Raw genomic sequence first — 13,702 nt, 5'->3', positions numbered from 1 at the left:
GCTCCTCCCCTCTACTTTATAGCAGAACAAAGCTAAACTGGACCATTACTACTACAATACATACACTAGAATTTTTTCTATAGTCCTTATGTGATCAAAGATGAATTTTTACCTTTTAATACGTTTTTACCTTTTAACTCTGAGTTGCAAGTAACAAAGAGAATTTTAAAACCTAGACGTTTTCAACAAGAAGCTGTTTTCTATACATAGGCTCACTCAATTTAGACACTAAAGCCAAGACCAAAACACTCTTTATTATCATTGCTACCCAACTGACAGTAAACTGGTTTCTAGACTCATAGCTTATACGTAACTACAATATGGATTCTACTGACTAATAATATGGCCAGACACCCTGTGATCCCTAAATTCTGAGCCTTTGATAACTTCTCCCTTTCATCTGCTATCCCTATAGTCACTATCTGAAAAAAAAGGAATGAATGCCTCTTTACACATAATTTTCTGGAATGTTTTATTTGAATACTTAGCACAAGGCTTAGAAGATTTTGATTACACAAATTGTGTGTTCACTCAGTAAAAGCAAAATGCTTCTTTTTTGATGCAGCTAACTATCCTTTAGATGCTATTTTCTATATCCTACCTCATTTAGGAAAAAAAAAATGAAGTAGCACCTGAACCAGAAACTCTACAGTGGACTTCCATGGTGGTACAGTGGATAAGAATTTGCCTGCTAATGCAGGGGACAGGAGTTCGATCTCTGGCCCAGTTAGATTCCACATGCCGTGGGGCAACTAAGCTGGTGCGTGGCCACAACTGCAGAGCCCCTGGCTCTAGAGAACTCCTGAGCTCCCTTGCTCTAGGGCCCATGCGCCACAACAAGAGAAACTCCCTGCTCAGTGCAACTAGATAAAAGTCTGTGCACAGCAACAAAGACCCAGTGCAGACAAAGATAAATAAATAAGGACCTAAAAAACAACTTTACAGTACTTTCTGAAATGGAAGAGAATCAGTATCTTTTGCAAACACACAAATCCAAAATGTTACCTTATACTAATGCAGTTTCAGCAAATTTTACTACAGAGCCATGTTTATAATTACAAATACAGTAGTGCTTTTATTTGGGACAATTTAACAGGCTACACACCTCCAGGTTAGATGCACGATACCTTTTACTCATCTAGTTACTCGTTAAACAAGTAGCAATGATGTTATCTCTAACACATGGGGGTTACTGTATTTGGGATGGATCAGTGAAGAAAACAGACATGGCTGCTACCTATGAGGCTTAAACTTACATGACGCATAAATTTTAACAGGAATCTTTCATCCAAACATAATACATTAAAAAAAAATGTTGCATGTATGAAATACACTGGAGAAAATCAATTTACAGCCTTAGTATACTTATATAAGCCTCATATAAAATACATGGGCATACTATATTTGTCTTATCAAAGCTTCTTTAATCATTGCAAATAAATCATGCATCTTCTCTATGCGGTTCCTTAGCAAATAAATTAACATATGCCTAATGAAAGTGAAAGTTGCTCGGTTGTGTCCGACTCTTTGTGACCCTACGGATTATACAGTCTGTGGAATTCTCCGGGCAGGAATACTGTAGTGGTAGCTGTTTCCTTCTCCAGGAGATCTTCCCAAACCAGGGATCAAACCCAGGTCTCCCACATTGCAGGTGGATTCTTTACTGTCTGAGCCACAAGGGAAGCCCAAGAAAACTGGAGTGGGTAGCTTATTCCTTCTCCAGCGGATCTTCCCAACCCAGGATTTGAACCGGGGTCTCCTGCATTACAGGCGGACTCTTTACCAACTGAGCTATCAGGTATGCCTAATACTTCAAAGCTAACACTTAGCTGATACAGATTAAACCTGCAGGGACAGGGACAGTACAGAGTACAACAGGTGACAGCTCCCTGCAATGAGGGGAAAGACTGAACTGTGAACATAACTTAGATTATATTATTTTTAAAACCTTAAAGACATACATATCCCCATTAAAGTACAGTTTAAAGGTCCTGTAAATACATTTAGTGACAAGAGAAAACACCATGCCATAAAAATAAGACCTAACGCGTATAATCCAGGCCATCAAGCTCTAATCTAAAGACAGCTTAGTAGAGCTATTTCAGGTGCTAAGTACTCTCCTGAATGCTGCTTGTTCACAACCAGAACCGCCAAGTCATTCCACGTATGTGTGCTCAGTTGCTTGATCACGTCTGACTCTTTGCAGCCCTATGGCCTGCAGCACTCCAGGCTTCTCTGTCCAAGGGATTTTCCAGGGAATAAGACTGGAGTGGTTGCCACGCCCTCCTCCAGGGATCTTCCCGACCCAGGGACTGAACCCACATCTCCCATGTCCCCTGCATCGGCAGGCAGATTCTTTACCTCTAGCACCATCTGGGAAACCCAAGTCATTCCATAGGGAAAGTTTAAAAGATTTTTCTCTGTCATGAGGTCTACACATGGAAGGGCTACTTTGGAGGATTTCCGTGTTTCTCTTAATGGGTTGGGTTTAAATAGCAGAAAGGTTTTGATAGGTTTTGTTAGGGAGTAACAGTAAAATTGGTTTAGGTTTTTGACAGTGCCACCCAGATTTGGGGATAGGAGAGAAGAAAGCAGAAAACAGTAGAATCCCTAAAGATACTAAAGTGAAAGTGTTAGCTGCTCAGTTGTGTCTGACTCTTTGCGACCCCACGGACTGCAGCCCACCAGGCTTCTCTGTCCATGGGATTCTCCAGGCAAGAATACTGGAGTGGGTTGTCATTCCCTTCTCTAGGGGATCTTCCTGACCCAGGGATTGAACTCAGGTGTTCTGAATTGCAGATTCTTTAGTGTCTGAGCCACCAGGGTGGCCAGAGACACTAAAAACCAACATAAATGAATAAGGTTTGCTCACACAAAGAACCCACCCTAGGAGATGGCTAATGAAGGTGCTGATAGCGATCAAAAGTCTTAAAATTGTGTTTTGACTCAGCAATTTTACATACCATTAACACAGTTTACCCTCAGGAAATAATCAGATGACTACACAGGGACACATAAAGATGTCCAGTTTATAATGGCAACAATTAGCAATGAGGACTTCCCTGGTCATACAGTGGGTAGCAATCTGCCTGTCTATACACAGGGCACGGGTTCGATCCCAGGTCTGGGAAGATTCCTCATGCTGCAGGCAACTAAACCCCAAGGGCCACAACTACGGATCCCAAGCTTTAGAGCCTGCCCTAGAGCAGAAGCCACCACAATGAGAAGCCTACACATCACAGCTAGAAGTAGCCCCCACTTGCTGCAACTAGAGAAAGTACTCGCAGCAATGAAGGCCTGGCAGAGCCAAATATAAAATGAATTTCAAAAAATGAGCAATGAGAGGTCAGAAAGAAATTATGTAATCAGAATAAATTAGGTAGCCCTGTCATAAATGACAGTAACAGCCTCACTGAACTCCTGCCACTGGGCTTGGAAATGTTTACATTCCTCACTGCAACCATGGAACAGTGAGGGTTGATTAGACGTCTATTCAGGAAAAAAAAAAAAAAGAAGTCTATTCAGAGAATTCATTACCATGCTGCCATCAAAACTCAACATATTTCTAAGGAGGAGGCAACACATAAAGAAGGGGAGCCTATTTTAAAATTAACTATGAAATTACCTTTGCTGCATATATATATGCACACAGACCTGATTCTGAAGTGCTTATTTCTAGGTGTTGGTTTGTGGGTGGTTTCTTCTTCAGTTCTCCTCTTTCTTAAAGGGCAACGCTATACTAAAAAGATGACTATTAATAAAAACCTGACTATTACAGGTTAATTTAGGAGCATTTTTGCCTCTGCAAAGAACCCCTGCTTTTAATAATGTAGGAAATTTAAAAGACTATATGAGTTGTTTTGGGTGTAGTTTTTATTTTCTAGGATCTAAAATTAATTTTCAACTATTCATAAGTCTGTTAGAACTGATAAAAATATTAACTCGGTATCATCAATTAGTGATAGCATTAAACTTGTTTGATGTTAGCTATTCGATAAATAGGAGAAATGTGACAGAGTCTAAAAAAGTAGGGTCTCTGACTTCTTTTCAAAAGCAGTAAACTCAGTTCTCTGGAAAGAGGGGAGCTTAACAGTGGAAGCTAGTTACTTTGAGCAAAGCAATACAGCCTTCCAACAGACAGGGTGGGACCACTGCACTGCCTGATTTTAACTGCAGAATACACCCACCCATTTGATATTTTAGCTCCTTTAGTGTTCTTCCCTAAAAGAACTGGAAGCACTGTATTTTATTTTAGGCTGGTGGGAATGAGTCAAAATCCAATTAGCTACTCTGAAAGCATCCTTTTCAAACACTTATTTTCTTGCAGATCAGCAAGGAATCTTGAACTGCTAATGAAGGAATAGAAACCTGTTAAATACAATGGCCCCAGGCACCACCCTAATAAACTCCCCCGTTTTAATCGGTTCGGAGCTGTGCTGGCTAATGCAGTTTTCCTCCATCACAAGAGGCTGGTGCTCCAGCAGGAGAATCAGCAGCCAGAGGGCACTGTGAAGGGCGCGCTGGGAGAGTCGACAGGGGAATCGATCACGCAGCGAGCCTCACAGAGGCTGCTCCAGAGCAAGGAACTCTCTGGGTTCAGAGTACAAGCATTAAAAAAAAAGACCACCTCACTAGAAACAGTAAATCACTGAGAATAAAATAATTTTTAAAAAAAATCCCTGTTAGCTTGAGAAACGACTTTAATAACATGGCCAACTTGCTTAAAATCCTCCAGAATGACAAATCAATATTCTGTCTTAATTTAGGAACGCGGCCCCCTCCCCAAACCTTGTGTTACTCTCAAAATAAATCTCAATGGAAAGATGAAGCAAAATGAGAGGGAAGGGCAGAAAAGAGATGAATGAGAAATCATGCCTATGCCTGAAGAACAATGAAATTTTCTGACCGGAGAAACAAAGTACCTAGGTAAACAACTACAATAAAAAGTACAAAAAAACTCAGGAACACTCTCATCAAGGGTATTTTTGCAGACAAATTCTTAACCACTGCTTGTTTGTAATAAGGAACATATCTGGGTAGCAACTAAAACACAAAACTGCAACTAAAATACTCAAACCAGAACAATAGGATAAGTGCTACTTTATGTAGAATTGTCCTACACTTAAAAATGGCTGTGCCAGGGCTGTGAGGTCCTTAAACAAGACTCCAAACACCTAGAAGACTCCAAAAGGACCCAAAGGCTGTATTGAAAGAAAACAAATCACTAATACAAAATATTTTAACTTATCTACCGAAAACCAAAAACACCAGCTCCCTTCTTAACCTCCCTAAAAATACGTTGCCGCCACTGAAACATATAAGATACCATGACGATCCGCCAAATGATGCTTTCAAAACAGGGCACATCTTAGAATTACGTTGTTTCTGACGCTCCAACCAGCAGGTAAGAAGCATTTCAACACACCTTCCCGTTCTCACTTGATCCTGCGGTCCCCCATCAGCCCTCACACCGGTTGCTGACCCCAGCATCACGGTTCACCAGCACGTCCCAGGCCCCTGCTGATGCCCAATACCGGCATCTCTACCTTATGAACTCGTCCCTGCGCTACACTGAGGAACTCCCGGGCCACATTGAGCATCTCCAAGCCCGCCTAGGGCCTTCGGGAAAAGGCCTTGGGGGAGAACTCTGAGGTCGCTAAGTGCAGCGTGGCCAGACAGGACCGCCGAGTGACACTCGTCAGACCAGCCACTAATTGTTTAAGAGAAGAAAAAGGAGGAGACGCCGCGGGGATGGGGATGGGCGTGGGCGCCGCGTAAAACCACCGTCGGGGGATGTGGTCTGGAGGGGGAGAGGCCCCGCGCCCCTCAGGCCTCCCCGCTGCCCCATCGCCCGGACTTCCTCCTTCGGGAGCCCGCATTTCAGCCCAGGAAGGGCTGGTAACCGGCCCCGGTGCACCGAGGGTGCGCGGCGCAGCAGAAGGGCGGGGGCGCGGGGTCGGGCCGGTAACTCACCCGCCGGCGAAGAGGTGAAGCAACGTGTTCTCCTTCTGCTGAGTCCCCGTCGCCATGACCGCACCGGCTCCGCGGCCCGCAGCCGCTGGGTGCCGCGGGCTCGAGGCGGCTCGACGGGGGCGCGAGGTAGTCTCTCCGCTCTCCAAGCTGCCCTCAGGCGGCCTCCGGTGCCGCCTCCATGCGCGCGCAACCCCGCGACCGGCTCCCTCAGCTCACGCCCTCGGCCGCGTGGCTGAAGGCGCCTCACCGGCCACTGCAGCGCGAGCGCGGCAGCCAGAGGGAACCAGGCGCGCGGCTGTCACGTGGGGGGGGGGGCCGGGTCGTGACGTCACTCGGCGGCGCGGGCTCGGGGCGGTGCGCGACGGGGGTGTGGGCCCGGATTCCGCGCGCCTATTGGTCAGAGGGCGGACCTGGGCGGAGCCACTGCGCAGCCCGGGATGGAGAGACGGGTGGGAGCCGCGGGAGCCAATGCGCTTGGAGTGAGAACCGGCTAAAGCTGCCTGGTCCCTGATCCGGGAGGCTTAGAAACTGGGATTGGTGGAGCCTAGCGAGACCGTGTGCCTGGCCTTTATTCATTTTTATAGTCGTTTACTTTGTGATACTTAAACTGTGTAAAAAAGTATATAAATTACGTATGACAACTCAAGCTTTGTGCTTATCACCCAGTTTAGGGGAAAAACAAGATCCAAACAGTTTTAACTCCCAGTGGTATCATTTTGTGATTCTTTGATGTTTCTAGAAATAGCTTTTTGGTATCTTTCCTGATCATCTCCAGCCCAGACGTCTGAGCTTCAAGTTTCTGTATCTGAGCTGTTTCTCTACTTGTGTGTCTTTGGGTCATCGTCAAGCTTAACCTGGCAACTTAACTCCCAAGTCCCCACGCTCACGCAGGCCTTCCTTTGCCCCCGTTTGCTGTACATTCTACCACGTGACTCTATCTAATTTCCTCACATAGGCTTCTGCAGTTTTTTTGTTGTTTTATTTATGTAAATTGTCCTTCCGCCCCTGGAGTGTAAGCTTCAAGAGTGCAGGGACTTTGTTCCTTTCTTTCAGGGTTTTCCCTGAGAAGGTGTCTGCCCCTTGGCAGATACCAAGGTATATGCCCAAGAAAATAATGAATGAATGCCCTGAATAGGACTCGTCACTGCATTCTTCCCCTCCCCCAAACCTGTCTGCCTCTTGTATTTCCTGTCCTGGAAGAATACGATGCCACCATCTGCACAGCCACCAACGCCAATAACTTTCCTATTACTTTCGACTCCTCTCTCTCTTTCTCTCTCTCCTCAGCCCACAAGGCATTTCTGTCCTTGGAATTCTCCCAGAGTCATCCCCCTCTCTGTGTTCCTTCCACTGCGGCCGCTGGTTTCAAGTCTTCCTGTCTCTTGCAGCAAAAATCTTCCACCTGTCACAAGCCACCCTTTCATCCCTTTAGTTGGTTGCCCTCCACTCTCATTCCCCTCCAGAGGCACCAGGTACAGACTATATCAACACTTTGTTTACAATCTTCCAGGGCTGCTAAAAGCAGTACCTCAACCAGACCAGGCTGGTAGCTGTCCTGTGTGTAAACACAGTGAGAGCTTAGGCAGAAGGGAAATTGTGTGCAAACACAGGAGCTGGGTATTTGATTGCTGGGGCTCTTTAAAAACAAGTCTTAAGAGCAATCATCCAAAATACAAATATGGTGACTACTGTATATTAAAGCCATTACTACCCCTAGGAGCAGGAAAAGTCACATCAGTGCTCCATATATGGGGAGAAATAAGGAAAGAAGGAAATGAGGCAGCCAGGAAAAAAAGAAAGCTGTTTCTTCCTGCTTCCTGGATCTCTCAAATCCCTTGATTCAGTTGCTCAGAAAGTCAATGTTCGTTTTGGCTGAAGATGGTTTATGAGGCATGAGTAGAAAACAGGAGAGAGTAATGCAATGATGTTAACCAGGAGAAAGCTGTTCCCATCCCGGTGAGATTCTAAACCCAAGGAGATTCACTCTTGGAGCACAACCCTCCATCTTGGCTGCTTTTTCACACAGGTGTCTGAGGCTGGAACCCAGGCTTCTCACCCACACAGCAGCCCCCTCCTCTTTCCCTAAGCACTGTCAGTCTAGTCTGTGCCGGACACATAAATGTGTGTGTGTGCCAAGTCGCTTTAGTTGTGTCTGTTTGCGATCCTATGGACTGTAGCCCACCAGGCTCCTCTGTCCAAGGAATGCTCCAGGCAAGAATATTGGAATGGATTGCCATGTCCTTCTCCAGGGGATCTTCCCGGCCCAAGAATCAAACTCGTGTCTCTTATGTCTCCTGCACTGGAGACAGCTTCTTTACCACTAGCAATACATAAGCAGGCTCCCCCATCCCCTTGTTAATAGTAATGCTGCCTTCATGTTTGAGTTTTTCCAAGGTCTTTCTGTATTCATCTCATTGGATACTCATACTGTTTGACAGCCCTCTTGTTTTCCTTCCCTTTTATGGATAAGCAGGGCAGATTTGCCCAAGGTCACTCAGCTAGTTAGTGGATGATGCACAACCTTTCATGCCTCCTTGACTTGGGCCATGCTGTTGCTTACGATGTCCTCTTCCTCAATTGGCCAGACTCCTTCTGGACCTTCTCTGAAACCAGCTCAGAAATCACCTTCTCTGTGAAGTCACCCCATGGAGTGCTTCTTTCTCCTGGTTTTCACTGCTTAGCCTAGACAGCATATTAAAAAGCAGAGACCTCACTTTGCTGACAAAGGTACCTATGGTCAAAGCTATGGTTTTTCCAGTAGTCATGTATAGATGTGAGAGTTGGGTCAAAAAGAAGGGTAAGCACCAAAGAGTTGATTCTTTCCAATTGTGGTGCTGGAAAAGACTGAGAGTCCCGTGGACTGCAGGAAGATCAAACCAGTCAATCTTAAAGGAAATCAACCCTGAATATTCATCAGAAGGACTGATGCTGAAGCTGAAGCTCCAATACTTTGGCCTGATGCAAAGAGCTGACTCACTGGAAAAGACTTTGATGCTGGGAAAGATGAAGGCAAAAGGAGAAGGGGGCAGCAGAGGATGAGATGGTTGGATAGCATCCCTGACTCGGTGGACATGAATTTGAGCAAACTCCAGGAGATAGTGAAGGACAGGGGAGCCAGGGGTGTGACAGTCCATGGGGTTGCAAAGAGTAGGACATGACTGAACAACAACACACCAGCATTCATTCCCTGGTGTATGTGTTGGTGGGAGTGAAGACTGGGACATTTTCAGAGAGAAATGAATTTCTGACAATATGTTGAAATGCATATATGCATACATCGTTTGATCCCCATGTCAAGGAAAGGAAGCTATCTGGTTCATTTTTTCAATACATTTTTATTGAGCATTGACTCTGTTCAGAAAAAGCACTTGAGGGACTTCCCTGGCAGTCCAGTGATTAAGACCCCGCTTTCCAATGCAGAGGGTATGGGTTCAATCCCTGGTTGAAGAGGTAAGGCCCCACATGCCTCCGGGTGTGGCCAAAAATTTAGAAAAAAAAAAAAAAAAAAGACGTTTGATAACACAGAATACCCATTCCTGAAAAAAGTTCTTAGCAAACTGGAGCAAGGAATGAAAGGTGTCACAATAAACCTACAGCTGACATCATAATTTTTGGCATAAATCTGCATGTCTGTCCCTCTAAGATGGGCAACAAGGAAAGATATTTACTCTTATCATTTATTCAAAGTGGTACCTGAGGTCACAGTGCAATAAGACAAGAAAAAGAAAGAAAAGGCTTAAAGATTGAAAAGGAAGATGTATAACTAATTGTCTTTAGTCATAGATGATGTAATAGTTTACTAGGAAATCCTAAGGAATCTATATAACATCTGCTAGAACTAATCAGTAAATTTAGCAAGATCAAAGGAGACAAGGTCAATATACAAAAAAAAGAAATACTTCTTTTGCTAGCTACAAACAATCTGAATATGAAATAAAAAAAAATTATTTACAATAGTATCAGAAAACCCCAACAACAATAAAGGAGCCAGACATAAAGGAGTACATGATTCTATGAAAAGTGTGAAATTGTTAGTCTCTCAGTGTCCAATTCTTTGCACCCCATGGACTGTAGCCCGCCAGGCTCCTCTGTCCATGGAGTTTTCCAGGCAAGAATAGCAGAGTAGGTAGCCATTCCCTTCTCCAGGGGATCTTCCCAACCCAGGGATTGAACCCGAGTCTCCTGCAATGCACACAGATTCTTTATCATCTGAGCCACCAGGGAAGGCCACAGGATTCTATATTTATGACAAATTCTAGAAAAAAACTAACCTTTAGTGACAGAGAACAGATCAGTAGATGCCTGGGGCTAGGGCTGAACTGGGGGTTGGGAAGGGGATTAATGACAAGGAGGCCAGAGGAACTTCTTGGGGTGATGAAAATGTTCCGTATTCTGGTCAGGGTATATACATTTGTCAAAACTCAATAAAACTTCTACTTAAAATGGGTGCATTTTATTGTATGTAAATTATATGTGAATAATATTAATCAAAAAGAAAAACAAAGTAAGGCAGGCTACATATATGCATATGTGAACATCATATCAAGTTTAGACATGAGAAAGGGCTGATGGATGGGTACACTGAGAGATCCACTTAGACACTGCTGAATTTCAGAAGACGTGAACTACTCCCAGACTTGGCTGGGTCTGGAGGAGAGGCTTGTTTGGGTTTTTGGTAACCAAACCTGAGGTTTTTGGCTTTAAAGGGCCTGAACCTTCCTGCTGAATTATGAACCTGTTTTCTTTTTGCTTTCTTCCTCTGACTGTCAAACCTCTAATTGCTTCTTTAATCCTTGTTTTTCTACAAAAGGGATAGCATTAGAAAAACATTCCACCACTCACCCTTCCCTCCAGGGGCTGGGATCTCATTTTTACTTATTTACTTATGTATGGCTGTGCTGAGTCTTCGCTGTTGCCAGGCTTTGCTCTAGTTGCGGTGGGAGGGCTCATTGCCGTGGCTTCTCTTATTGCAGAGCGCAGGCTCTCGGCGCAAGGGCTTCAGTAGTTGCAGCACATGGACTCGGTCGCTGTGGCTGGGATTTCATTTCTTTGCAGGAAATTGTAAGGAGCATTTCCATTTTGCAGAGCCTAAGGCTGGGATAGGCCCCGTGCATGCATGCTAAGTCGCTTCAGTCGTATCTGACTCAGTGCGACCCCATGGACTATGGCCCACCAGACTCTTCTCTCCTTGGGATTCTCCAGGCAAGAATACTGGAGGCCCCAAATCACCACAAATGGTGAAAGGCCTGTGCCTGCCTGGTGGCTGGAGGGAAACAGGGGCAGGTGATGAGATTGGGGGCAAAGGACACACGCCCAGCAGGCCTCTCTTCCTCCTTTCCTTTCTCTTTATTAGACCCAGCCTGAGCTGGGTTTCCGGTTACAGTCCTAATGAGGCTCTGCAAAGCCAAGCCTTCTCGTTGATGAAAGGCTGTGTTGTTCTGGCTCTGGCAAGAATAAACCACTGCCAGTGGGTCTCTCTCTCCTAGTCCATCAGCATGGAACCTGTTTTTTCAAACGTTTTGTAAGCTTTGACCCTACCCCCACGTTTTCCTGACAGTTCCTTAGAAGGGAAGCACCTTAGGTAAAAGGTCAGTTCTGGGAGGCCCAGACTCGTGTTCCCGATATGTTTGGAATAAAACTTGGAAATTGACTGGACGGTCTGTCCAGCTGGGCAGGCACTGCTGGGGTGGATAATGCCCATTTTCTTCACTCCTCCCCCTCTCCCACTCTTTCCTTTGTCCCAAATTCTGAGAGGCAGTGGAGCATAGGGCTGTGTTGCCCAACTGCCAAGTTACTTAATCTCCCCATGTCACCCCACCTATTCAACAAGGCTAGTTAAGGGACATACTTCAGAGTGAGGGTTCACAATAATTCTGGGGGTTTCCCTGGTGGTCCAGTGGTTGAAAATCTGCCTTCCAACGCAGGAGACTCAGGTTCGATCTCTGGTCTGGAAACTAAGACCCCACATATTTTAACTACTGAGCCTGTGCCACAACTAGAGAAGCTCACGTGCTGCAACAAAGATGTCAAGTGCAGAAACTGAGACACGACGTGGTCAGATAAATAAGTATTAAAGTAATAGTGATGATAATAATAATTCTGCTAACACTTATTATGTGCCAGACATTGTTCTGAGTCTTTCTGGGACCCTTTCGGTTGGAGCTATGATTTGTATCCCCATTTACTGTGTCATGGGGTAGAGCGGTCACACAGCATGCCTTGCTAGTAACTGACCGAGCTGGAATTCGAACAAAGAGAATGAGCTTAATCACCCAGTTGCATGGTCAGAGGTAGAACACATGATAGGCTTAGAGCCCTACCCATGCTCAGCACTGAAAACACGGTAGTTTTTACCAGAATTTGCACCACTATCTATTTGCATTCATTGAAAGCCACAAGAACTCTTGTTTCTGATTTAGAAGAGCAAAGTGGGCTGGAAAGAGGGGTTAAGGACATGAAAAAGAGAGGAGGGTTATTTGTTGATCACCTGCTATATGCCAGCCTTGTGCAAAGGATGCTATAAACACAACTCCTTATCTAAAACCTCGGGTGTGTTTCACAAGTCTGAGTTATTCTGACGATTTTAGAGACATCGGACCGTCCATTAACTGGATGCTAGATGACACTCCAGGCCCAGGGCAGCAGTCCATCAGCAGGAACATAACAGTTCTGAATAGCCACACTGTGTGGGATTAAAAAACACTGTGTAAATGGAACTTTTTAAGAGGGCAGAGGGACTTCCCTGGAGGTCCAGTGGGTAAGACTCCATGCTCCCAATACAGGGGTCCCAGTTTCCATTCCCGGTCAGGGAACTAGATCTCACATTCCCCAACTAAAGATCCCACATGCCACAGCTAAGATCCTGCACAGTCAAATAAATAAATATTAAAACAAATAAGATGACTGAAATGCTCTCTATTGTGAATGTATGGTAATTATATTGGTATATGCTTTGATTAAATCTTATCAAAGTATACACTTTAGATATATACATTTTATTTTAAATTATATTTTAATAAAGTTTACTAAAAATAGAAAAAAAAAAAAACATTGTGTAAATAGCCTTGTGATCCAGCAAGGTCAGATTCTGCTACTAAATGAGGCAGATCCAGATCCAGGTCAGGTTCTGCTGCCAAGGGAGTTCGCCTCCGATTTTCAGGGCATTTTGGAATTTAGAATGGTGGTTAAGGGATAGTGGATTAGTGTTTCACTTCATCCTTCCATCAAGGTTGGGAGGTGGGTATTCTTCCACCCGAGTGGCCAGGCTGAGTGAGGACTTTGCCTGAAGTTACAGAGTCTTGAGTGCAACAATGGCAAGATCATTTACACCAGCCAGTTGATAGTCCAGCTTTCTTTATAGTCTAACTCTCACATCCATACATGACTACTGGAAAAACCATAGCTTTGACTAGACGGACCTTTGTCAGCAAATGTCTCTGCTTTTTAATATGCTGTCTAGGTTGGTCATAGCTTTTCTTCCAAGGAGCAAGCATCTTAATTTTATGGCTGCAGTCACCTTCTGCAGTGATTTTGGAGCCCAAGAAATTCCATTGTTTTCCCATCTATTTGCCATGAAGTGATGGGACTGGATGCCATAATCTTAGTTTTTTGAATGTTGAGCTTTAAGCCAGCTTTTTCACTCCCTTCTTTCACTTTCATGAAGAGGCTCTTTAGTTCCTCTTCACTTTCTGCCATAAGGGCGGTGTCATCTGCATATCTGAGGTTGTTG

The 13,702-nt window shown here is 44.7% G+C and overlaps 1 protein-coding gene across 1 annotated transcript in view; it reads right to left on the bottom strand.

Moving 5' to 3' along the window:
- The window catches only part of SLC25A33 (solute carrier family 25 member 33), a 30,870-nt gene extending 24,637 nt beyond the window's left edge, over positions 1-6,233 (bottom strand). Inside the window, exon 1 of the mRNA XM_040263366.1 lies at positions 5,974-6,233. Within this exon, the coding sequence (XP_040119300.1) occupies positions 5,974-6,029 (56 nt within the window). The 5' untranslated portion in view covers positions 6,030-6,233. The remainder of the gene's footprint in view (positions 1-5,973) is intronic.
- Positions 6,234-13,702: the final 7,469 nt, after the last annotated feature.

Source organism: Oryx dammah, unplaced genomic scaffold, assembly GCF_014754425.2.
Source record: "Oryx dammah isolate SB20612 unplaced genomic scaffold, SCBI_Odam_1.1 HiC_scaffold_21, whole genome shotgun sequence".
NCBI lineage: Eukaryota > Metazoa > Chordata > Mammalia > Artiodactyla > Bovidae > Oryx > Oryx dammah.
Note: the sequence above shows the minus strand (reverse complement) of the source record. Positions and strands in the feature narration are given on the sequence as shown.